The sequence below is a fragment of the Platalea leucorodia genome, assembly GCF_965183815.1.
Source record: "Platalea leucorodia genome assembly, chromosome: Z".
Taxonomy (NCBI): Eukaryota; Metazoa; Chordata; class Aves; order Pelecaniformes; family Threskiornithidae; genus Platalea; species Platalea leucorodia.
In genome coordinates, this window is record NC_138858.1 from 20531392 (window position 1) to 20558818 (window position 27427).

Consider the following 27427-nt stretch of genomic DNA (forward strand, 5'->3'; position numbering starts at 1 on the left):
GCTTCTGGTGTTTTGCAGAGGAAAAATATATGGATTGTGCAGACTCCTTTTTGGCGATGGTAAAAGAATGCAGTATATTTGGGGTGAAGGGACAGAGGTCTTTACCTTTGGCAGTGGTAGGGGTATTTAAAATGCTTTATTAGGACTGAATTTTAGAGGATTATAGCTTCCTCTTTAGGTATTTATACAAGAAAATTAGCTTGCTCATCAGATACTCTGCTCATCAGTAGAATAGCCTTTGAAAGATCCCCATAATACTGGATGATCCTTTGTTTTACATATGAAGATTTTTTCTCTGTTTTAAGTAATGGACTAATGCTAACCTCCTGTACAGTTTACTGGAAGAGTGGACCATTCCATTCAGTATCAATGTATAAGTAAATGGTCCACTGGAATAAAGGCTGCACCATTTTTTAAAAGTGTTTTCAAATTCTGTTCATAAGAATGATATATGGAATGTAGAGTGTGTTCCAGTGAGGAAGGATATTGTGTTTTGGTCAGAAAAATGTATCCTGTATGTATATATATTTTCTTAGCTCTCTGCGCCAAGCCAAACTCCCCAGACACCTGAGTACTCCAACACTGTATGAGTTAACACTCAACTAGTGCCACAGAAGAATGTGCCAGAGAGATTTAATCACTGGACAGAGGAAAAAAAAATCTCTGTCATGACCTACTGACCAGACATTTCTTGGCAATTGCTAATCAACTGTGTTAGCCTTTTATTGTCTCTCCTGCCATTATCTTCCAGGAAAGGTCTGAGCAAGAGGTCAGCATAGCTTAAGTAGGTATGGGTTCATTTGTTATCTTTCATGCAGTATGCTGCAGTCAACAGTCTGCTCTCCTCTGAGCATGAAAGACTTCAACTTAATTTGACTTGTTTATTTACTGTAGAATTTGGCTATCAAACCCAAAGATAAGAATAGTTCCTGGTGGGAACATTTCTCAGAATAATTTTTAGTGCTTTCTATGAGCATTAATTTTTAAAAGATCTATATTTGGTAAACTGTGAACTACTTCCTTATTGACAGTCTACAGAAGAAACACATTAGAAAAGTGACCTGGATCTTAGTTCAGATTACCATGCATTTAAGACTGTCTCTGTTCAGGTAAGTACTGTATTCTATGCTTACCTTTCAACAGGCAATTGGGTTTGCATTCCTTTCCTGAAAAAGTCTATTTCCTGGGTTGGAGACCCAGGGAAAAAAAACATTCCTGCCTAGAAAAAAGATGAGGGAAAAAGAGGGAAATGAGAGGAAAAAATCAGCTAGCCAATGTCTCCTGTCACGCAAACTGATTGTACAGAGAGGAGGCAGCAGTAATGGGTTTTTCCAGCTTCAAGTGACTGCACCTGAAATTCTGCATTTTTGAAGGAATTTCATTTGAAAGACAGTGTTATCTTTGATCAAAAATTGTTCATTATTCAGCTTTGTTCGCCCATGCTGCATTAACAAGGCACTGCTGAATAGGAAAACCGGAAAGCTGATTATTTCCTTTCTGGGAATGGAAGTGTCTAGCCTAAGGCATGGGGGAATGTCTCTCCCCTTCTCTCTTGCTGTAATACTGGAAACATTTGAAATTTGTTCAAGCCTCTATGGGAAGCCAACACAGAGTGCTCCTGTATCTTTGTCTCCAGCATGGAACCGCAGCTGGCAAACAAATGGGTGCCACCACAGCTTTTGTATGATTGCCATTAGGCAGCCCAGGACTCTCCTGGTCCCTGGACAGGCAGGATAACACAAGAGATGAGAAACATTCACCCACTCTCTCAAAGCCAATAGTAGCAACGAGGATCCGCTTCTACTCAGGAAAAAATGGAGTTGCAGCACATGACCTGCCTCTTTTGAGGCATCCCAGTTTATAGCAAAAAACTCAGTTTTCTTACCCACTCAAATGGGCTAGAGTGCAAATGGAGTTACAAACATTAGGCCTCACTGGGATCTCCATGCTGTGCCATTTGGTCTTCTCTTCCTTCCACACACTGCACCCATTCCCAAGCAGTGTGTTAAACTAAGGATAATTAATCTGTGCCAGAGTAGTTACTTTGGGTGCTCACTCTGTGAAGACAAACCTCATTCTTGTAATGTCTACACTGACACTTAGGTTTAACATAGAGGTTATTCACTGCCAGCCAGAGCTGTATGAATGTTTTTTCCTTCTCCTCTGTGCAGTCTGCACCAAAACCATCTGCTATGTACTGTTAGTGGCTTAAGGTCTGCACTGAAGCTTGAATGTTTCTAGGAACTGACTTATGAACCACTTGCCTCTTGTGTGGGGCCCCAGGGAGAGGTAGAAAAGAGCTGGAGTCATCAGAACAGAGAATTTGGGGGTTACAATGGGTGGAGTTCCAGGGCAGAGAAGCTTAGGGGCTCTGGAGAGCAGAGCAGCTCAGGCAGTGACCCCGTGGAGCAAATACCAGTCTGCTGCACTGTACAAGGGACTCTGGACTTTTCAGTGAGGCTGGACTGAGCAGGACTGGTCAGGTGCAAAGACAGACCATGCCAGAATTGATTTTTCCTTTACCAGAACATGCTACTGTCATGCAGTACTTTTTCCACCTAGCCTCAGGGACTAGGTTACTTGTCAGGCCCAAGCACATGAGCTTTTTACTCTCATGGATTTCAGCAAGAAGCTTTACATCACTTGTTGAATTTGAGCTTTATATCCTGGCATTTGGACTAGAAGTTTAAAAATAAAATATGCTTTTACTTGTGTGCAAAAGTTCCCTCTTCCCTATGTTGCGTGAGAGCAGCTGTTGTGTTTTGCTTTTTTCTTTCTGGGACTGTCTGTGACAGCCACCAGCCATCCTTCTATTTACAGTCATTACTGCAAGGAAATTGGAAACTGCAGCTACTGGGACATGATTATCTTCTCTTTTATGTCAGGTTTGTCTTTTACTGTGACACAGCAAAAGAAATGTTTGTACAGCTAATAAAACATTTATCTGGAGATAAACAGAAATGCCATGTCTTGATTGAATGAGCTGCTGCTGTAGAGCTAATGTGGGACAGGTTTACTAGCAATGGTGGTACACAAGGGGTGACAAAAGGGGACCATCCTCCTCCCTCCTTGCCGCCCTCCCCCCCCCCCAGTAACGCCCACAGCCTCCACAGTAATAGCAGCAAGATTTAGATAAGAATCCTGAAGCAAGCAGAGGTTGGCATCTTTGTCGGCCTCGAGGAAAGGACAGTCTTGTGAAATGTTTAGTCAAAGGCTTATAGCACTTGCCAAGGCTCTTGACTGAACAGCAGTCTAGTTAGATTTCCTTCTTCAGCTTGGTGATCAAAGTGATGAAATAATGCCTAATAACTCAGGACTGTGCAATCCTTGTTTTATGAAAATAACAATACACAATTGCATTTTTGTCACTGAGGAATATGAAGAATTAAATGAAAGAGACATAAATCTGTCAGTGCAATGAACAGTTTTGAACAGTGTGTGCTATAGCCCTGTCTGTCCTACAGGGATTAGTGTTTCATTTTGCTTTTTTAGCTTGATGAATTCACAAACCCCAGAAACTTGCAATGTAGAAAATATGTGAAAAACAAAGAGCCAAAACCCCTCATTTGCTAAAACTGACTTTTATTTTGAGTTTATTATTTTAATCTTAAAAAGATATTTTTGATGGCACACAGCCTCAGAATCAGCACCTTTGCAGTTACAAACTACAGAGAATCCCTGTCAAGTTACGTTTCCTTAATTCCGACTTTTAAATCACGTGGAAAATCTTACTCTTTGTTCCTGTTTTCTATGAAAGGCTTAACAGCACATTGCTGCAACAAGATTGCATGTTAAGAGGATTCCATTCACAAAATAGATTTACAGCACATTAAATATTGATTTAGTGATTTCATCATAAATGAAAACTAATGAAAACGCCTATATAAATACACAGTGCAGCTTTTGTGATGTGCTACCCTTTCTTGTTTTTTGTTCATTTACACTCTGGTTCACAAGAGCATCATTAGTGCAAATTAATGCTATTTTACTGTACAGTTATCTTGTAACAAGCTCTTAGATATATTTCAAGTGATTGAGGCCAGCATAATGAGTTAATTTTCAGCGTCTGGTTTGGTGAGAGATTTCTCAAGCTCTTCTGCAGGGTTAGATTTCTTCTGGCTTGGGATAGCAGGTAGGACACGGCTTGGTTTCAGAGGCTCTCCTGATAGACCAGGCAAGAGAGAATAGAGCACATGACTCTGAGAATGTCCCTTTTTCTGGGATCTGGAGGCTGGGGCTGGTGGGAGAATACCTGCACCAGTCCTTAGGGAATTTAAAGGCAGGGACTTAAACTTCTTAGCACCCTGAGATGGTAGCTGAACTAGAAGAAAAAGAAAAAGAGAGAAAGAGTGCACAGAAAGTGAAAAGCATGACATTTTTACAAATGAGTTTACTACTTTCTTTGACCTGTTGTTTGTTTGTCTTGTGTTGTGTGTCCTCAAGGCTGCATTTGAAAAATGTGATCAAAATATGAGTAAAAAATTGCTAAAGCCTGGCAGGGCTAATCTTCAACTGAAGAAAACAACTCCAGTGTTAAGCAATTTACTTTGTGTTTGGTGATCAATAAGACTTGATAAGTTCAAAGGTTTACCTTTGATAAGCAGAGGATCTATAGTTTGTCTGAAGGAGACTTGGTCTGGTTGGAGAGATTTCCACAAGACATTTTTTTCATCAAAAACCACAGGCTGACTGAAACAGAAATGTTTCATGGGAATATATTATTTTTAACAAAACCTTTGTGGGAGGATGCTCTACTACCCAGGGTAATTTCTGATTGAAATCTTAGGAAGATGAAATGGAAGAACATGGGCCACTGTGTCTGGGTTGCTCTAGGCACAGTCAGTCATGAAGATAGGTCCACATGTGCTTTGCAAGTCACAGGCCACAAAAGTAACCCATTACCATGTAGCACACTAAGACCCACACTGAAGCACAAGAGCCACAGCTCTTGTATGTCTCATGTGTGTCAGCAGTCTTGTAAGAAACTGTAGATTTAGATCATCCTTAATCTCCACCTCACACTCAGCAGTGTAATATTGTTTGTGCTTTAAAGTTAATATAGTTCTGTATCTTCTCTAAATTGAAATCCTCAAGCTCCTTCATTGAGGCAACTCACTAACTAATTTCCTAATTTTTTAAAAGGAGAATTCAAAACCTTAATTGTAGACCTATTTTTCTCTGCCTTGGAATTTGTTGTGAATTATATTAGCTTCTTTCATGTAATGTTCCATTTTATTCACAAGTTCTTTGTATACAAACACTTCATGTTTTTCAGTTTAACCATATGAAGAGTTCCCTACTGGAGTTAACACCATCTCTTTTTTGGCTACAGAATCTTTCTTGCAATTTTTCACATTAATTTTTCCTTGGTTGCATTCTCATTCCATCTGTGATTTCCTTCCATCTGCATCTGTTGTGATGAATATATGAGAGGCTATTAACATTTTCCTCTGAGATGTTGTAGTTTGAGTTTCATCTTACTAGTCATGGCAGCCCCCAGAAGGTTATTTGGATTCTCTGTCTGTTTTGCTGGCTTCATCCTTTGAAACTAACCACAAATGCTTCCTAGAGGTCAGGAATTAAAAACTATTCTCTGAGCCAACCACTTGTCCTCAGATTGCTTGTGTCCTGGTTCTTTACATGCAGGAAGAACCCCACCATAAAGCACTCTGCTCAAAAGGTGGCCATCTCAGCCTGTCATTATCATTCCATTTCCCAGCCAACTCCAGTGAAAACCCGAGTGTTCATGTTTGCATTTTTCCTGGCAGCCCCCTTTGATTATCCCCTTTTCATAATCTCTGTCAGAAATTTTCCTGGTGCAGGTTCAGGGAAATTCTACAGAAATGAGGAATGGAGAAGAGTATTTTCTCTTAACCCAATGAAAATCTTGTGTAATTCCAGAGAAACATCTGAAGTTAATCTAGATTTGGACTGTTTTAACAGAGGATAAACTGATAAATGAACAAATTTTCATTAGAAATAGCAGACCACATAATCAACTGGTATGAACTGAGTAACTACTGCAGTCAATGCACCTGTGATAAGCTGGACCTTACAAGTCAGTTTTGATCTTAAAAAAAATCCCCAAACTAAATATTCAGCACACTTGAGGAACTTATAGGTAGAATAGTGGATGGAGTTTCTTGAGGGCTGTAGAATAAAAAGACAAGAAAAGAGGACTTAAGGAATTTCAAGTCAGTTAACCTAACCTAAAAAATCCTAAATACCTAAAATCCTGCCCACAGTTGGTAGGTGTTTATCAGAAGTGAATCTTTGAACCTATGAAGTTTGCCTGCTCATCAAGCAACACCAAAAAGAAAAACTGGGACGCTGGCAGAGTGGATGCAGGAGAAGTGAGAAATTATGTAGTTTTAATAAGGAAGAATTATTAACTTTGTCACAAATTTTCATAAAAATAAGGTAGATCCATTACTATAATGTGGACACACACCTGATGAAAAAAAGGCACTCAAGGTGTAATTTACCGGAGAACAGGTTTACAGTGCAAAATCACCTTGGTAAATTGGAGAAACAATAAGAAATTCAGATAATGAAACTCAGCAAAGGCAAATGCAAACCACTACACTTAGGGAAAACAAACAAACAAAGAAATCCCAAAACACCAAAAGTCCAAATATAAGATGGGGAATAACTGGCTAGGGGAGTAAGAGTCCTGCAGGTAACTGGGGACAAAGACTATGCCCAAGTCAGAAATATATTGAAGAAGTTCAAGCAGAAACCCTGCAGTTTCTGTGCCTCGGCAAAGCAGAAGCACACCAGTCTTGTCACGCAAGCCCTTCTGTGTCTGTAGATGTACGTAGTGTATAATTAATAAGTCAGAAATTTGCCCTGTTGAAAACAAATGTTACCTCTCTAATGTCTGCAGTGGGCATTGACAGAGCTTTGCATCTATGTATTTCTTTACTATATACATTGTGCAAAAGAGCTGAAGTTCTCCTTGCCATATTCCCCTGTACCATATGCCATATACTCATTTCATCATTCATTATTTATTTATCAGGAGCAGTAATTCTCTAAGACTCACCAGGTATCTACTTGGAGCAAAGCAGAATCTTTATAGAGAGGATTTAAAAAATTGGTAGATTTTTTTTTTCTTTTCATGCTAATTTCAGTACAATTCAAGTTATGATGGCCTGAGCAGGCAGTGTTTACTAGGCCAGCCTGGCCTTTGGCAATGTGGAGTAATTCACGGGTCATATTCAAGGTTCATTCATGTTCAGAAGTTCAAGAAATCACTTAGTTCTCCTTTCCATGAAGAAAAATAATGCCATTAGTACTTTGCTTTAGTTAGTATTGAATTTGTGTGAATCAGGCAGAGCTAAATACAATAAATGAGCCCATTTGTTTTCTGGCACATGGTAGGATGCTTTGAGTTCATTGAAATCTTGGTGTGTAAACCGAATGCATATTCAGAGGCTCACTTGTTTCCTTCTTTGGGGCATACACATATTTTCATGCATTCAAAGTTTACACCTGTGTAAAATATCTCCAGAACACTTCACGTACTAGATAAGCCCTTAATGATGGGTTTAAGTAGGGCAAAAGCAATGTAGTTTAACTTCACCCCCATGACTAGGTAGCCATCACAAACCCATGCTCATTCAAAGAAGTAAAAAACAGCATCCAAACATCAATGCTTTCCACCTAGTACTGCATACTGTACTCAGTTTAGGATATTCGATAAGGATTTCAGGACTGGTACATGGATGGCTTTGAAATAATACATATAATGACTGGTATTAGTATGCGTGTTGAAACACACGAGCCTGAGCCCACCACTGGGGTCTATGAGAGACAGAACCCTTAAGGCTGGTTGCCATACATCCAGAAGCTATACACAGTAAAAGCACCAGTAATTATTCACATTCAGAGGGCAGAGTCAGCTACCAAAGACCTAGTGATACAATAAGAGCTACCAATTCTGGGAGCCTTTGTCACTCAGTAGTGGCTCTTGAGTGGCTGCTATTACAAACTGCAGAGGCAAGAATAAGGCTGTCAGGGAGGCATTGTCCAAGGAGTACGTACTCCAGCAGAAGGGATGGCTCTTAGACTCTCTTCCTTTTGCAAGCAGTGGGCCATGGTGGCCCTCTGCAGAGAGGAGGGTGTTTTGTGAAATCCTTTGCTGTTAACTTGGGAAAGAAGAAACTTCAAATCATAATGAATAACAGCAAAAACAACCACCAAGCCCCAGAAAATACTGTTAAATTACCTGCAGAAATAGATCTTTTGTTGTTGTTGTTTTTCCACAAGTAATAACCTCACTATGGCTTCAGACTTCCTAAGCCACAGAAGAAATGACAGCAGCAGAGAGTTCTCTAGAAGTCCCATATTTGTTTGGAAAATTGTTCTGGCATTGTGTGAGCGGTGTGTGATAGTTGTAAGCCTGTTTTCCAGGGGTCGCATGATGAAATAGAAAGGGTGTGCTGGGGGTGGAGCAGCAGCATGCAGAATAACAGAGATGCCAGGCTGTGCTGAGGCTACTCAAGAAGCCATGTGAGGGACCTCTTTGGCCCTGAGAACATCTGAAGGGTGGGAGTTTATAAACTATGGTTTAAAGTCACTCAAGTACTCTTTTCCTAGGCTACTGTTTCATTCCTATTATCCTCTTTCTAACTTGTATTTTTAGATGTTTTTGCTTAGAGATTAAAGCGTCTCTTCCTTTTTTTCATTGCCCTTCCTTTTTTGGGAGATGTTTCTTCTTTCTGTTAATCTCCGAGTAGTTTCAGTTCTCTTTCTAATTTATGCTTATGTTATTGTTCTAGCTCCCTGGTTGCTTTTTTTTTTTTCCCCCCACTGGCTTTGTTGCATGTTTTTAACACACAACTTGTCTGATGAAAATATTAGAGAAACACAAATGTTTATATTCAAATTTCGTTACTGGAGCCATTTGCCTGGATAAAGGCTGTGTCCAGAACAGTAATATTTTTAGGGCTGGATGGAGGATGAATGAAATCTTGGCTCTCAAACAGTTATTTGGAAGGCTCCAGGATCACATGTGTCATTTGTGTTAACAAAGAAGAAATGTAAGCTATTTGGCAAATAACTTTGCTTTTCTGTTATTGGCTTGAACTGATGTTCAAGAAGTAATGGCACCTGATAAATGTCCTGTGTTAGTTAAACCGTGATTATTAACTGTGCTAATTGTATCTTATTTGTAAAACACAGTTTCTGGCATGAGACTAGAACTAAAGTCCTGGCTGTGTGTATGAATTACTGCAAGAACACCAGTGATTATAAAATAATTTTTTTTAGAATTTTGCTTACAACTATCTTTTAACTAGAAGACACAGAGAACATCAGTAGAAAGCTTAGAAATGGAAGACTTGGAGCTGGGGTTTTGAAAGCAGTTAGATTATTTTCTCTCCTCTGAGCAGACAGAGAATACCACCTCAGTATTCCACATATCTCCACTTTTCTTCTTTGTCTCTTATTTACTGTGCAGCAGCAGTGCAGGATTCTGTATTTCCCCTACCCAATCTGATGTTCCTTATAAAGCTACCTCTGCTGTTTCGTTTTTAGTAATATTGTTATAGCTGCAGAATTGCTTCTGAAACTCAGATCATAAGAGGCAATGAATCTTAAATTTAGCTCTGAAAAGTGAATGCTTTAGGACTTGGCTGATCTGCAGGATGACAAGTAGTAAACTCCAAATTTGCGCTTAGTGGAGCACAAGAATGTGAGGGCAGGACACTGGTGGGAGTAGGGCTAGTGTTTGTATGTGAAGAACACCCCAATCGCTGGCTGGATCCAGCCTGGGACACTCACTAAGTCTTGATGCTCTGCCGGGACTGTGGGAGCGGGGTGAGGCTTTCCCTGCTCTTTGGGACCTTGCTTCTTACTGCCTTGGGAATGAGGAGCTGGCTGAAAGTGCAGAGGAAAAAAAGTCTGCTGCTCTCTCAATCCCTTTATTTTAGCTCCTGTGTTATAGAAGCTACCCAAACCAGTTGCTGTTAGAATGAAACGAATGATTCCCATCCTCATGTAAAAGCCAGTCTGTCTGCTGTGCTTAAGACAGAGAGAGATAGAATATCTTCTCACCTATGTAACATTCCAAAAATGACAAAGTTTTTGTAAACCTGATGATCTTGTTCTAATCATCTTCCTTCTAATTTTTGCTAGCAAAATGACACAAAAATCAGTGTCATGGTATTTTTCATGTTGGCTGCACAAGAGTCATTCCTTCCTGGCTTTCATGTCACATATCCAACCTTTCTCTGCCATGCAGTCATTAGGGTGTTGTCATCCATCTCTTTACATCCTGTAAGTCACCATGTTACATCATGTCCTGCCCCCTATGAAAAGCTACCAGAGTCATACAGGCATATGCAATTGGGAGTGAAACCAAGAGTGAGAAATCCCGTGTCTGTGAGAATTCCAGTCACCTCTGCTCTGGAAAACAAATGTAGAGCCAAAATCTCCTCTGTATTGACATACATTGCTTGTCCTAGGCCAACTCTATGAAACTCATTGGAGAAAAGGGTTGTGATCAGCAGCACAAAGTCCAGCTGGAGGTAGGCCAGTCACTAGTGGAATACCCTGGGAGTTGATACTGGGGCTAATACTATTTAATGTCTTCATTAGTGACTTGGACAATGGGGCAGACTGCACCTTCTGCAAGTTTGCAAAAGATATGAAACTGGGAGGAGTGGATGATACAGCACATGAGTGTGCTGCCATTCAGAGAGACCTTGACAGGCTGGAGAAATGGACGGACAAAACTCTTAAAAAGGGAAATGTAAAGTCCTGCACCTGGAGGAATGAACCCTGCACCAATACATGATGAGGATGAAACAGCTGAAAAGGAGCTTGTCAGAAAGGGTCCTGGGGGCCCTGATAGACAACAAGTTGAACAGGAGCCAGCAATGTGCCCTTGCGGCAAAGACAGCCAACAGCATCCGGGGATGCATGAGGAAAAGCATTGCCAGCAGATTGTGGGAGGTGGTCCTTCCCCTCTACTCAGCACTGGTGAGACACATCTGGAGTGCTGTGTCCAGTTCTGGGCCCCCAGTACAAGAGAGACATGGACATACTGGAGCAAGTCCAACGAAAGGCAATGATTAAGGGATTGGAGTGTCCAGCCTCAAAGGGGAGGCTGAATGAGCTGCGACTGTTCAGCCTTGGGAAGAGAAGGCAGCTCAGGGGATCTTATCAATATGTGTAAATGCCTGACTGGGAGGACTAATGAAGAGAGAACCAGACTCTTCTCAGTGGTGTCCTGTGAAGGGAAAAGAGTCAAAGAGCACAAATAAGTAAGAAGCTTTTTTACTCTGAGGGTGGTCAAACACTGGAACAGGTTGCCCAGGGAAGTTATGTAGCCCCCATCCTTAGAGGTATTTAAAACCTAACTGGATGTGATCCTGAGCAACCTGCTGTAGGTGACCATGGGCGGAGGGGTTGGGCTAGACAATCTCCAAAGGTGCCTTCCAACCTCAGCCATTCTACGATGCTGTGAAAAACGAACATGAAACCTCTCTCAAGCCCTCAGATGCCAGTGACAGAGGCACACAGTATGATACTGTACCTGAGACTTGCTTGTACTTACTTTTTTGAGCACAGTGGTTGGGTATGGGAGCTAGGCTGTTCTGTACAGGAGTGAGATTTTTTACTTTAGTTTGGTCTGCGGACATCTGTTGAAAATTTTTACCTGTGAAAGAAAAAGATAATCTCTTACTGTATGAAAATAATTGTAAATAATACAGTGTGCTGTAGATCTCTGGCTTCTAGAAAAAAAGAAAACTTAGGAATTCTCAGAAATATGTAATAACAGGGAACCAATGACTGAAAAAAGCTGTTGCTTTGTTCTCTTTACATTCATTAAAAAGAGTGACTGATTTAATATAACCTTCACATGTACCTTTATCACTTCCTTGCATATAATATAGTAATTGGTCTTAAAACAGGCACAGTCCAGTAGCTAGGCCCATGTAAGAATATTTGGGCACTAAATTTGTAGAACTATTCAACTAGATGGATTTGATTTCAGAATTGAAGCTTGCAAACTTTTCTAATAGGGTCTCAGCCTTTCTAAGAACTAGAATACAAACGGAATTCAACTGCTTGTTGGAAAATGAGACTGGTGGAAGTCTCAGCAGTAAAGATGAGCTTTGAGAGGGTTTTGCTGCAGATGAAAACATAGCACAACTGATATAAACTGATACTGATTCTTACTGGCCATGTTTATGGCAATTTCATTTTTACCAAGAAGAACAGATACTGGAAAATGAAAGGTTAATTGGCTAACTGTGGCATTTCACTGGCTAAGATTAAAGTTAACTGTTGTCTAGTACTATTAAAAAAGACATTATTTTAGATGATGTAATGCATTTCACTACATAAATGACATATCAAATATTATTAAAAAAGTAGAAACTCAAGCACCAAATCAACATTTTCTCCAGATCCTTTTCCTGAATTGATCTTATTCTGTGATGTTTGAGTCCCTCAAATTTTTCTTTTTTGTTATCCCCAGATCTGAGATGAGCCTTGTAAGGAGTCTTGAGTTGTCTTGCCAAACAGCTGCTCATTCCGCATGGCATTGCAACATAGCTCACTGCAGAGCAAGCATACGCTCTGTCGGCACGCAGAGATGAGGGGAAACACAGGCTGGATGTAGTAGGACATCTTAAGCAATAGGAAGAAATGGAATTATATAAGTTGCCTTTGTGGTTTTGTAGTTGGTACTTGAAAATACCTATGTATTGCTGGGCTGTGCAAGATAAAGCTATAGGAAAATAGTTTTAGAACAGTTTTCTAGAGGTGCACTGAAGTAGTTGTCAAGACTGCTGTAACTATGTTACTGACTAAATGGATTCTGGATGAAAGGAGCTAAAGTGGTGTTTGTCAGACAAACCCCCATCTTATAGTGCAGCCTTCAGCTCAGCATGCAGCAAGATTCTGGTCTAAAGACCACGGCAGTTGATAGACATTGCATCAATCTGCTGGATCCCATGGGTAAAGCTGATGCGTATTGGGGTAAAGCATGAAGAATCTTTTATGGATGAACTGTGTCTAACAGAAACAGACTTTGGTTTCCTTTTCCCATGTTTTAGTCATTGTTTAGTCTTTAGAACACTTCTCCAGAGTGGTCAAAAAGTGGATGTAAAAGTTGGTAAATTTCTTCTACAGACATCGCATCCACTGTGCACAAAGAAATAAGTATATCAGTTCCAAAACAGCAGAGAATCAAGCCTGCTGCTCCCATTAATGCAGTTTGAGTTATATTGGTTTCAGTGATGCTTGTGCTGAGAACTAATGGCTTATTACGTATGTACCATTATGGCTTTGATGCTGGGAGGTTGTTTTTTCTATCAAGAGATGTTTATTTCATAAATGGGGATATCTGGCAGCAAAACAACAGTACAAAGCATAATCATGTTGGCAAGACTGATATGAATGCTTGGAAAAGAATCCTTGTTGTCTGAAAGTTCTGGCATCAAGTGGAAGTATTCTTCTGCTCTTCCTTTCTATCTGCTCCACATAACATATGAGAAAAAAGTTTTTCTTTCTTTAAGACATGATCTTTGTCATCCCCAAGAGCATATTTATGATGGCATTTATTTTTGAATGAAATGGAAAGGAAGCAATTTTGTTATTATAAAATGCATTTTATTTCCTGACTTTTTTTACAGGTTGTGCTTTGATCTTCCTTTGCGTTTAGGTAGGTGAACCATGATGTGGTGTGTTTTGTGGAAAAGTTGTAAGTATTATGATGAATGGCCTACATCAGTCCTTCAGTTTGAGAAAGAAACAGCCACACTGATCAGCTTTGCTCTAGTCTTTCCTGGCCAAGAAGTGCTTCCTGTTGGACTATACCATACTGCTTATGCCAAGATAAGCTTAATAATAGCCTTTTTTTTACATTACCTGTTCAAGCAAATAGAAAGTACTGGGCTGCTGTAATGAAACCTGTAATAAAGTATCGCCTTAGACCTGGAAGGTTAGTTATTTAAAAGATGAGTGGGTGGTAGAAGGAGTCCTGGTTAGAGGGTGCTAAGAGCTGCCTTACGTTTGAGACAGGCTTCCTTTTACTCATGTCACTTGGAATTTCTCTACTTACACCGTTTTCCCTGTGGAAAGCAAATGGCAGTACATTTTGCAAAAAGAGATGGTTGCAAAGCTCATAAATACAAGATGCTTCAGATTGTGGATGCCAGCTCAGCACTGTGGCTGGCAAGCACTCTTGCAATATTGACTGTAGTTTGTGGTATAGTCTATCTTTGCTCTCACCAGCGGAGGGCAAGACAAAGCAGTTATTCTGAGAGAAACCAGTGGCATGATAGTAAGGTAAGTCTCATTGCTACCCACTGCAGCCTCTCCCCTTTGTGTAAGTGCTAAGGCTCAGCTAGTAAACTGACTCATCGTTCATTTCCAGGAGCACAGAAAACAGAACAAAAAAACCTCCAAAAATCGCCATCTATGTGCCAGCTGCCTTAGTAGCAGTAAGCACAAAAATTAGCTCTGACTTTAATAAAAGGCATGGTCATGCAAGACAATCAACACTGTGTGTCAGCTCAGAAAATAATTTTCAAATTGAGTTCCCCTAGATTATTGATACCCATAATCCTGCCCTGGATATTCAGTGATTAGGAAACAACATGTAGCCTCCACAGTCATGACTTGAGAAATGGCGTATTAACACTTCAGTGTCCTTCAAAGACCAGATGTTGTTTTTTCCCTCAGCTAGGCCTCCTGCAGAAAAAAAACAATGAGGAAATATTTTTCCTCAGAGAGAGCTGCCTGCACAGTGCTGCCGGCTGGGCTGGAGCCAGGCTTACTTTGCTTCTGATCCCTCTAAGTCCTGCAGGCACAGTGAACTGGAGACCTGGAAGTCCTGGAGCTCATACAGTAAGTGCAGTTCTAATTCACAGCAAGTCAGGTGGCTTTAATTACAGGGGCAGAGGGATTTAAACCACACACATAGGCGTGAAGAGGGGTAAGCAGATCTTTTTATCATGAAGAAATGTTAGACAGTATCTGGGTTGTGCAATGTATTCCTGTCAGACACTCTCTGCCTCCTTACAAGCTTTTAATTCACATGCTTCAGTGGAAGTCCTTTTTGCCAGCTACAGGAATCTTTTTATTGTTGGAAAGTTTTGGTAAAGGGAGCTGGTACACACAGAACTGTGCTTAAAGCAGACTCAGGCTTTTTTTTCTCTGAGGGAGATGTTAAACTGTCGGAGATCAAATGACTTACTCTTCCTCTGGACATGCAAAGACAGCTCCCATTGTAACAATTAGGAGATGTCCCATAATTGATACGATTTTGCCCTAATTCATGCATGTAGACTGCTTGTCCTATACTGAGTCCCTGTGCAGATCATGGAGCACTGAGTGGATGCACAGGGTCCATCTTGATTCAGCTGGTTGCAGCTTTTTGTCATAGGATGTTCATAGAAAATCGCCTGTCCTTCTGTCCAGAGCAAACAAGGATTTAACTGTACAGTATTCTACAGTCTTAAGAAAAATCTGTAATCACATTTTAAATAACATGGTAGTTACTTCCACATCAAATGTATTCATAGTCTATAATTCCACCAAGAAATCTTTCCCCATAGCTGTCCTCAGGTTTGGTTTATCCAGTTTGAGTTCATTCCTCCTCCTACTGTCAACATGAATGATCTCAAATATCTCAGCCTAACTGTAGCCTATTATATTTAGGTTTTAAAGAAGCCCTACAGGTTTTCTTGTCTTCCACATGTGAACTGAACCTTACAGAGTTCAGTGTAGAAAGAGTCGTGCTGGAGCAATCCTTGCTAGCCATGTGGAGTTTGGGGTCTGCATGGTTCACTGAATAGCTGAAGAGTGCACAGTAAAAAAGTAGTGACACCTACAGACCAGGTCTATCAGCTTTCAGGAACATGGCCTGATGTTCAGGAAGTGGAACCTTTTGAATAACTCCTTTTTACCCTGAAAAACTATTTCCAGCCTTTATTTGCACAACGTAGAATGACCTGTCATTCTGAAATTGCCATCTCTACTCTCATTATTAGAGATGTGAACAAAGATTTGCTATTTTATAGATCCCTTTGCTTAGGATTCAGTACACGATAGTGTAAGCTTAGATAGTGACCTGACCTAACTGAGGGTTCTTCTCAGACAGGGTTTCTGTTCACTCTTTCCACTGGAGGAGAATGGCTCATGTCTGTTGGGGTGAGGGTAGATTAATTTATTGTGTAATGTTTACTCCTTCTAATGGTGTACTGGTAAGTTTGGGGATTGCTTTTGCTTGCTTCATTTTCAGTTGGATATTACAGTGGTTGGAAGGCATGCTAGATGTGTTTAACTTTGTCATGGGACTAATCCCAAAGGAGATGAAGTCGGAGACACTGATATGTTGAAGTAAACTCCAGCACGCACGCCAGCCAGCCAGATTCATTTAAGCATGGATGTGAGTCAAACAAAGTACTAGATCCCAAAGCCTGCCAAACCCTGGTTTTGAGTTTACTTCAGAATTCTGATGCTCTGCTTCATTACTGTTGCATTACAGTTTCCAAACCACAACATAAAAGCATTTACTCTGTCTCTGTAAATTTAGCAACCTGAATTCAGCTTTGGAGAAACCATAAGAACAGCACGTGAGACTAAAGAGCTGGCACTCGGGGTGGGAGGAGTGGGAAGGGGTGACACTACAGACTGGAGTCTGTACAGAATATGTCTGTAAGGGGAAAGTGGCATGGTGCAGAGCCCTCCAGCATGCACACGTGGGCTTACCTGGTTGGATCCAGAAGCAGCTCCCAGCACAGTTAGAGATTGGAATGCAGTACTGTTCCCTTGCACATCTAGTTTCAGGACTAAATGCAGACACCAGACAGCAGGCATGGCTGTAGATGTTAATGTGCAATTCACAAAGCACATATATAATCTGGAGGCACCTACCTTGCTCAGATACCTTCCATGCTTCCTAAATTCCTGCATTTTTGCTTGCTCATCAGACCTACTTAAATTTCTTATTTCCCACACCTAAGCACCTTGCTTCAGCTGTCAGCTGATGTCCTGGCCATATGCTATCTGTGATTGCTGCTACATACAGGGGGAAGAAACTGAAAAAGATACTAAAGAAATAGAAATGTCATGGGTCAGGCTTACCTGTTTTTTCTGACTCAGCTTGATACATCAGTAGAGATTATAGGATTTGGGAGACAGAGAAGAAAGAAATTACCTGATGGAGAACTGGGAAGTGAGGGAAGGCGGGGAGGGCACAAAAGCACATGGTGAGATCTATCAGAGTTTAAGCCATTTATCAGTTTGTCTGAAGGAGTCCTAGTACAGACTTTGTAGGAGAGTAGTTGGTTAGAGTCTGTGTTCCAGGGATCATCCAACAAAGCCTGGCAGCTGCTTCTGTGGTCCAGCAAGTTGTGTTCACTCCTACTCTTTTGAGACTTGTGTGCAAAATGGTGGGTGCTGGTGCTGGAGGAGAAGCTTGACGTTGTGCTCTGGGAAGCAGTTAGGAAGGAATTGCCCGCAGTGATTGGGGGGAGGCTCTGGGTTCTGATGGGCAGAAGTCCCTGACACTCTGGTTGCTTCTTTTCTGGTATGAGATACTTTGTGTCTGTGCTCCTTCTTTTGAAGTCAGCAGTGGTCATGCACTCATCTGGAATGTCTTTGCAGTTTGTGTCCATAATGCAATCAAAAGTGGTGATGATGTCATCTACTTCTGAGGTCTCTTCTCTAGGATATCGGTCTCTGCTTCTCTCCTTTTGACTGGTTTTCTGATAATCTTTCTTCTTTTTGCAAGAGAAGATGTGGTTCAGCATACTGAATCGTCCTTCTTTCTTTAGGAGTCTGTTGTTCTGGGAGGGAAACTGATGAACTGGTTCAGATCTACTGGAAGTACAAATCAAAATGTGATGTCATTACTGCCAAATAATGAAAAATATACAGCCTGTGTTAGCCCATGAAATAGGGTATATACTGTTCAGATACATTTGCAGGGGTGGTTCAAGGAGGTAGAAAATTAGGACTCCAAATTTGTTATTAACAAAGACTGAAAATGATACCATGTTACTTTACTCTTTCTTACGGGGTTCATTGCCTTACACTTATCTTAATGTAGGCTCAGTGCAGCTATCAGGAAAAAAAACAAACAAACTTTTCTGGCTTCAGCATCTACCAGCTGCAGAATCATAAGTCTTAATGGTGAGGCAAGATCCAGTAATAACAAGAACAACATGCTGGGATCTTTAAACCCAAGTGGTCTTTGTATTATGTCATATTTGGAAAATGGTCTTTCCAACAGCACAGTCATTGCTAACACTGTACTAAAGGCACTAGTTCACCATTCCTTCCCTTTCCCTTTTTTCCTTTTCTTTTTCCCTTTCCCCTTCCCTTGCCCGTACTAAAGAGGCCTGGCACAGTTTCAGAAGATCTATCAATCAAGATAATTACCTACAGTGGTGTTGCTGTAGTAGATGAGATTTTGACTAATCAACATTGCAGACCTACTCCAACAGGCAGAGCGCAGGAGGAGGAAGAGAGGTAATGTTACCCATGTCTCAATTTGTAACACAGGAAATAATACTAACTGCTGACTGGAAAGGAGGGGAAAGCACAAAGAAATGTGCTGATAAATGTCTTTGTAAGTGCATACTCATTTACCAAAGTCGAAGAACTGAAATTAATTAAATGACAGCTGCTGAAACATGAGAAATATTAAGAGTGAGGAAGATCATAAGCAATGGTAAAAGAATTATACTTTTTAACAGAAAAAAACTCAGAAGAGACAATCAAGGTAGAGAACTAAAGAAGGCTAGGAAAACACTCCCAAACCCTTACCCTGAGGATGAAAACTTGAAATTGATTTTATTATCTATCTGGCAAAGCTGCTTTTGTATTCAGTCTATCCCTCTGTCTGATTACAGGAACACACAGCTAGTGCATAGAGATTTCAAAAAAGTGGAAGGGAAGTATCTGAGGTCTGAAATTATTCTGTAAGATAAATTTTCTGCACAAAGGTGACTGAGCAAGAGCTATACTCACATCTTCTTGGTTCAGAAACTTCTGCTGATCGGCAGACTAGCACTATAACCGCAGTGATGAGTCTTCAGTAGATGACTAATTCTAATGTTGCTATTTTGGTGGAAAACTTGAACTGATTATTGCATATGAATCGAGGGGACATCACCCAGGGCTCAAACCCTTCAGTAGCATGCAAAAAGCAATAAAATTGTTTTCTAGTCAGTGGCACCATGTGAGCAAGATGTGAACTTTTGCTTTACCTGCTCTCCTGAGACAGCAGCTTGATGCATGCCGTGTGCCCACAGTACATTGCATATGTCAGAGGAGTGTTTTCATTGATGTCTCGAGGGCTGCTGTCTATCCCCAGCTCTAGCAGTGTCTGCACACAGTCAGCTTTCCCTGCTGCTGCAGCCCAGTGCAAAGGCGTCCTACAGAAAAGGGGGAGTATCATTAAAATAGATTAATAAGTTTACTATCAAAACTACTAATGACATAATGAGGTGTGCTCCTATGCTACTCATCCAGATTCATTACATCCATTTTAAGGAATTGTCCAGCAACTTATCCCACACTGATGTAGCTATCAGTGGTGGTAATAAGACCATAGACTGGCATCTATCTATGTGCATCTATTTAGCTGTAGAGAAAGTAGATATGGGGCTGCAGAATGCCTATATATGCTATGTAATAGCATCTCTTCTGCTGCTGGAGTTGCAGAGTGGGAAGAGTGCCTGAAGTTTTCAGAGCAGAATTTGAAAAAAATCTTTGTAGTGCCCACTGCATAGGGACAAGCTCTTCTCATCTTTACACCAGACACAATTAGCAATGGTTGGCTCAGGGCTCTCCATGAAGGTAATAGGAGAAGAAGCCTCCCCCAGATGAATGAGAAGGACTGGACATATCTGCCAGACTGTCATTGCCCCATTGTCAGTTTCTGTGTTCTTTGATGGGCACAGACTGGAGCAGATATAATTGTCTTGAATCTGTGTAGGAGAAGCAAACTGATTTTATGCTTGGCCGAAGATTTGTATCTTGTCTTTGGAAACTTTTGTCCAGTTTCCAAATTGTAATATTTTGCTCTTGTGAAAAATCTGAAAGCACAGAAAACACCATAAGAAAACTGTCCAAGAATAAAAAATAAAATTTACTTTTCTCTGCCTGTTTCTTTGCAGTTCCAGTGATTTCAGATGGGTGCAGTCAGAAACACAATAGAATGGAAACTACTGCATGTTTATAGTGAACAGCTTATCTTTTCCCCTCTTCAAGTATAATACCTTCTATGGAAATATCTGAGAACATGTAATAGGAGGTCGTGTCTTACTGAGCTCTTAAGTGTAGTTAAACTCCTCCCTTCACCCTTCTTTCCACAGAAACACAGCCTTCTCAACTACATTTTACTGATGTTTAGAAACTTCTCCAGAACCCTGTTGTTTTTATTTCTGTTCCATTTTATTGCATTTTTCCATGAAGAATGCTATTATTTTAAGTACCTGAAGGCCTAAGCCAAGAAAACTTTGGCTTTTGCTCCACTGAGCAGGATAAAAAATGCGAACAGTCAGTTGGTTCTGTTTGCATTAAAAAAATTTATGAGCAAAGTTCCAAGGGAGGTAGGTGTGGGGTGAAAAAGAGGAAAGAAGATGACTTTTCTGCACTTATGATATAGGGATTTAATCCTGGAAGGAATCAAATGCCTTGTCAGAATGGAAGGTGAACGTCCCCTGGTCCTGTAGTAATAGCATCTTAAATGAAACAAGGGAACACTGTAATTTCTTAAATACAAATAGCAGCAGGATCCCAGCTTCAAGTTGCAGGATCCTGTTCTATTGTTTTGAAAAGAATGTTTGCTTTTGATTCAAAGAAGTTAAGTCAAGTGGTGACAAAGTCCTTTCACACATAATCTTATCATTTCCTACCAGAAGCATAAAGTTAAATAACATTGCTACTAGTCAATATGATACATGTGAGCTGGACTGCTTTGCAGTGTTTCTGAGCAAGCATGGTTCTCTGTAAGTGCAGTTCATTAACTAGGCCATGGCCTGTGAAACAGGAAACACGATTATAGAATAAAGAGAGCTAGACTCAGGTTAATAGAAAGGAAGCAGCAATTGCAGTTTCAGAGTTTCCATGGTTACCTGTCATCCACATCAAGGGCCTGCAGATTGCACTCCGGGACTTTAGCCAGCTCACTGATAATATCACTGTAGCCTGCAGCAGCAGCAATGTGCATACATGTTTTGCCATTCTCGTCATCGTAGTTTATTATTGATGGTCCCTGGTAGTGGTCCAGAATGATGGAACACAGAATCCTGTTGCCACTCTGGGAAGAAGTTCAGAGAAGAAAAGCATTTTACAATGGAGCTCACACCAACCTACATTTTCTCTACTAGAGAAGGCTAAATACAATAATGGTATTTTGTATTCTGTATACCAGGCTCCCCAGGTATGAAAGCCAAAAGATTCCAGTCTCCTGCTGGGAATTGGGTTTGTTTTACGAATTTCCTAGAACATTTTGAACACTGGAAAAATAATAAATAATATACCACCACAAATATCTCCAAAAGTTAGAGAGTGTAAATTACTCAGCAGCTTTCTCAGAAATAACTTGGAGTTTTTGCTGTTTTGCTAAGCCAGAGTCCAGAAAGATATGAGCCTATATTTTCTCATAGAAATTTAGGGTTGGAAAGGACCTCAAAAGACCAACCCAATTCTGTAAGCCTGCCCAAGTACACCTAGAAAAGCCATGTCAAATATTTGCTCAAGTGGTTCTTGAAAACTTTCTTAGCTAGTTTGCTCAAGTGCTTCAGTGACTTAATAGAAAGTTGACATTGTTCTCTAACCTGCAAATGAAACTGAACATTTTATATCCTAACTTGGTGGAAATAGAGAAAAAGAATTAATGATTTTTTTATAACAACATAGAAACACAAGGCTGGAAAGGTCTTTCTAGATAATCAAATTCAATGCTGGCAATCACTTGCAGCTATGTTGCATCATCCCTTTCATAAACTTACTGTGTCCATTAAAAGCAATTAGTTTTTTTGTCCCTATTACTCCCAAAGGAAGACAGTTCAAGAATTTGTTTGCTTTAATAATTAGTATCTCTAATTTCTATTCATACTCATGGCTGATTTATGTCCCTTTGTTTCTGTGCCAGCTTTATTATTTAGATTAAATACTTCTTTCCTCTGACTGGTATTTGTTCTTCAGATGTATTTATAGACAATCATCATATCCCTTCTGAGCTGTTCTCTTGCCGCTCTGATCAATCCAGGTCTCTGAAGTTTTCCTTGTAAAATATGCTTTCTATTTCTCTCATCAACTGACTAACCCTTCTCCTTTTGTGTTTTAGTTGTGTATCCTTGGAGAGGGCTGATTAAAATTGTACCTAGTCATACACAGACATTTTTGCCAGCTCTTTGTACAATGACACTAGGTCTTCCCTATTTGTGTTAGAAATACCTCTTTCGGTATGTCACAGAACAACATTTGCCTTATTTACAGCTGTGTGCCATTAGAAGCTCCTACTCATTTTGGAGTAACCCTTTACACCTCGGTACTTCTCTTCCATAGCCATTTCCAGACATAGAGTTTCCAATTTCTGGAAGGACTTTCTGTTATTAGCACCCAAGTGCATGACTTAAATATGTTATCCTATTCAATCTTGTCCCATTTGTGTTACTTTAGACTTGAAGGTGATCCAGCTTCCCCTATATGATATCCCCATTTTTTTCTGTTAATGTCTTCCAGTTTTTTGTTATTGGCAGATTTCATCAGAAAGCTCCTGTATTTTGTGCCAAGTTACCATGAAAATATTAAGCAAGATTGATTTCAAGCCTTATCCCTGAAAGTAATTTCCTTCCAGCCTCTATTCAACATTAATTATTACTCTTCACTTCTTGATTTCGAGATACAACTTCTTTTGCTTCTCCGTACTTTTGCCTATTATTTTGTAAGATGTCTACTTATTCTAAATATATCTTAAAGATGGATAGTTGTCCATTTTATCTCAAGCCTCTTCTATACACTTTTCTTCTCTGCTCTTGGGATACAGATTCCTGCTGCATTTTGCACCATTGACAGCATACATTCCAGGTCCCTGGAACCTGCTTGTCACAGAGCTTCTCAGTCCAGCTGAGAATTCCCTTAATTTATCAAAATGTTTCCCTCTGAAATCAGGAATTTTGTTTTATATGTACTTTGTTTACTCACATGTTTAATTTAAAGTCTAGTCATAATCATGCCATACAAGTTTGTTTTCTATGACTAGATATTTTATAACATCCTCATTAACCATGTTAAAATTGTTATTAAAGTTGTCTGAATATCTAATGAAAAAAGAGCATTGATCTTCATGTTCAGGAATATCGAGGCCCTATGAATAATTGTTCTTTTTATTCTCCAGTCTCAATGCGAAATGTCAATGTCCTCCATACTTGCATAATTCTCATTTACATTTTTTGGTCACTAGCATCAGAGAAATCTCTAGTCACATTCAGATCCAACTAAATCTAGAACTCTTATATACTTCTAGTACTACCACAATAAACACCTACTAACGTCATTCTCCAAGTCAGTTTTGATAGAAAAAATTATTAACATGCAGTATCTTAGTATTACTGTATTTGTGTTCTAGTGACACTACTATCCCTCTGATTTTTTACTGTCTTGCTAAGTCCAGATTACACATCCTGCACCTACAGTTTCAGTCCCTCAATGTCCTTGCACAACTCTTAACATTTGCATGAGAAATTTCCTGCTGTTCTTACTGGCATTTTATACATTTACAGACTGTTCTGTCTCCCACCAATCTTACATTTTCTAGACTAAACAAACCATTTCAACCTCGCTTCATGGGTCAAGTTTTTCAGCCCACTTATCATACTTGGTGCTTGCTTTTGGCCTCTTTCCAGTTTGTCTACAGCTTTCTTCAACCATGGCACCCCCAGCGACATAATTATCCAGCTGAGGCTTCCCTCCTGACATTGAAAATTACATTGCTACTTCCTGTAGCCCACATGTATCACAGTTCTGTTAATATGTCCCAGAATGATGTTTGTTTGTTTGGTATCAACACCATAATTTAAACTCCTACTCACTTTGTAATCCACTAGTCAAATAGTCTACTACTCTTCATTTTGTGCAAACAGCTTTAATTTTTCAGTTTCCTAGACAGTGCTATTTCATTAATTTCAGTTCAATCCTACAATTTATCAAAATCATTTTTCATACCTTTCGTCCTGACCCATGAAGTACCTGGTGTCCCTCTAATTTGGTTCTAGCTGGGGGCTATATACATGTTCTGTATTTCATCACCTCATTATGGAACAAAAATAAAAGCATTCTTATGATAAATCCCTGGTTGGACTGTCTGTGAGGTGTCCATCTCCAAAGATTATTTTAACTTTCCTGAATGTGGCTGATAGAGAATATATGATGTGTGATATAAGTCCCTGGGTTGATTTTGATTGCATTACTTGTTATTCTTCCCCACTAGGACATCCTCTCTTTGGACTGAATTCTGGGTCCATTATAGCAGGTTGTGCTTATACAAATTGTGCTATTGATGTCATTCAGTGTGATTAAAATTGCATGTACTGCTTAAACCAGAAAGGGACAAAGAACTGGACTTTTTATGATCACTCTATTCACCACCTGCTTAACAAGCTTTCTGGGCCATGTGATGAACTTTATCTTGTTGGCACATTTCCAGTATTTCTGTATTTTACTACATGGTATTAAACTGATGAATTGACATTCAAACATACTATATCCAGTAGCTTCTTATCTGAGGAAGTATAATTACTTTGAAAATGGCTATGAAATTTCTGTCATGTTTTAACAATTCAATCAAATTGTTAATTACATTTGCTAAATAATCAAGGGATATTTCCTAATATTTTGAACCTTCTGCTGAAAGAGATCTCTAGCCAACTGCTCTGTGGCTTTCCAGCTCTCTCTTCTTAGGAATGCCTTCTTATCTTTACATTCATCTTGGCTTTTTTAAGTTGCACACAAAATTCTCCTAAAATGCTTACACTGCCCTTATTCTTAGATTGATAGCTTTGAGCTGAGGTCACTAAAAATGTAGTCTTCCTGTGGTAAATTTACCATGAACCACAGTACTATTGTTAGACCAGGATGTTCAGTGGTAAATTTACCATAGGAAAATTACATGTTTTTGTAACTTTACTGTATGTGTCCCTACATTTCATCTTCTCTTTTTGTATTCAAATTCTTTTCAGCAGTGTTCTCAGAGATTATTAGTTATTTTTGCTATGTGTTTCTATACAATTCTGCAGGGCTGCCCCTCAGTTTTCTTTACACTTTTGTCCCATCTAACACCTTTATCTGCTTCCACCCATTATTCATTCTCCTCAGTGAATTTTTCTTTCTTAGATCATTCATCTAAATTAAACATACTTCATGAAGAAGAAGTGTCCTAAAGCCTCGATCCAGGAGCCCTTGCAAGGCAAACTGTCATTATGCTTTATGAAAGTTTTTGTCTGAGATTTGTGTCATCTCCAGACAGTGGCAAATAAAAAATTCACTAACAGGGTCATTAGCTTGCACTTTCACTCGATTACAACTCTGTTTTCTTTAGCTTGGTTAATAAAAAGCCCAACTTCTGATAGTTGCACCTCAGTGCTTTCAAAATAAGAAAATAATTCTTCAGGAAGTATCCACCAAATCAAGTACCATGAGGAGAATCCTGCAAGTTTGCATTACTTTTCTAGTTTTGACACTTTTTTCACCTAGGTCTACTCCATTGTTACTCATTGTTACTCTACTTCATTGTTACTACAGCCATTGTTCTTATACTTCAGCTCTTTCTCTGTCCAACTGATAGGTGGAATGATAATTTTACTTGGGAAGTTTACTGTCACTTATGTAATATTCTACCATAATAAGGCATTTTATTCTGCCCAGTCTTCAGCTGTACATAGTACAATGTTTTCCTTGCTCACTGCACTGTATAGAGGGTTAATTTTTTCCCCTTGTCAGAATACTCTAGAGAACTAGATATTTCGATGCCAAAGAGAAGAATCATGTGAAGGGAGTCTGCTAAGCTGGCTTGTGGCTACCAGTAATGTAGATGTGGGAGGGGGAGAGGGACAAGCTATGGACCACTTAACTGTTTTCAGGAAACCTTGACAAAGTATTTTTCTTCCAAGTGAATGCCTCTGGAGATTAGGTGGTTAGGTTGTATTAGTTCTCTTATCTCTTCTGTCTCTTTGTATTAGTGCGCACTTTAAAGCCTTCCTATATCCATAGCCAGCTTTGCTGGATGGAAATTCCCCCCTAGCAGCTCTTGATGTTGCTTCTTATCATTAGCATTGCACTTAGGGCTGTCTGTGTTTCCTCTTCTACATTCCCTTCTCTTTCAATTCCACACCTGTGAATCCAAAGCTTTGACTTTCTCTTTGATGTCCTTCTGCTCTGATCCTGCATGGTTCGACATTTTAACCATTATTTCACTCCGTTCTGCAGCAACAAGCAAATACTATTCCCATTGCACTACTCTGGGACGTAAGTTACTTTTATAAAAAAGCACCATAAATTACTATAGATTAAATAAAATTTGCATCAGTACTTCTGGCTTCCTCCTGGAAACCATCTTTGTGCATCATTGGGTGCTCTTTGAGTTTTATGTTGCAGAATGCTAGCTAGTCTCCCAACCCTTTTATCTTTCCTCTTATCCTTCACAGACACATTGCATATTTTAATATGAAATTGACTGTAACACCAACAGGGCCATTGAAAAAAAAAAGCAAATATCTTTTTCTCTATTGCTGAAATAAAGAAACTTGAGCCATTTCAAGGATTTGTTGAGCAACCCATAGCAAAGTTTGAACAAATAACTCATATGTGGGCTTTTTTCCTTTTTAATCCCAGTTGAGGTTATTACATTGGTATATAGTTCTTTCCTTTCAAAGTCACCTTCTTTTCCTTTTTGATTCTGAAATTCAGTATTTATTGAAAGCAAAAGCCATTCCACAGACTTTCCCACATGTCTCTGTTGGTTGGGGCTTGAAAAGTCTTGATCTTTGAGTCAAGGCTTTGCTGGCAGAAGCCCTGCGTGCAGTTACAGCTATACTGGCAAAACCAAACTGTTCCTCCAGTACAATTTTTTCCCTTATGGGATTTATTTCAGTGAAGTGCAGTTTTCCTCATGTTCATATTCAGAGCACCATGGCAGTGTATCATGTCATGACCTTTACTCTAACATGAGTTTGGAATTTCATCCTAGAATCGGAGCAAGACAAACATAATGTTGCATTAACAGTGAGGACATGTCTGGTTGGAATCAGGTGTTAAGGCTGTATCAGAACAACACATCACTGTCTTGTTGTAGATGCAGTGTCTGCTGTTTTAAACATGGAGAATGCCAAACTCAAGAGCAGAGACATAATGCAGCTCCTTCTAGTCTGCAGCAAACATAGTGCAGTGAGAA

At 39.8% G+C, this 27427-nt stretch overlaps 1 protein-coding gene across 1 annotated transcript in view; it reads right to left on the minus strand.

The window, feature by feature from the left end:
* Positions 1-4052: 4052 nt before the first annotated feature.
* The window catches only part of ANKRD55 (ankyrin repeat domain 55), a gene marked incomplete at both ends in the record, with an annotated part of 47180 nt that continues 23805 nt past the window's right edge, over positions 4053-27427 (minus strand). Inside the window, 7 exon segments of the mRNA XM_082337114.1 lie at positions 4053-4321; positions 11564-11665; positions 14658-14667; positions 14669-14709; positions 17180-17844; positions 19236-19403; positions 21108-21292. Of these exon segments, the coding sequence (XP_082193240.1) occupies positions 4053-4321; positions 11564-11665; positions 14658-14667; positions 14669-14709; positions 17180-17844; positions 19236-19403; positions 21108-21292 (1440 nt within the window).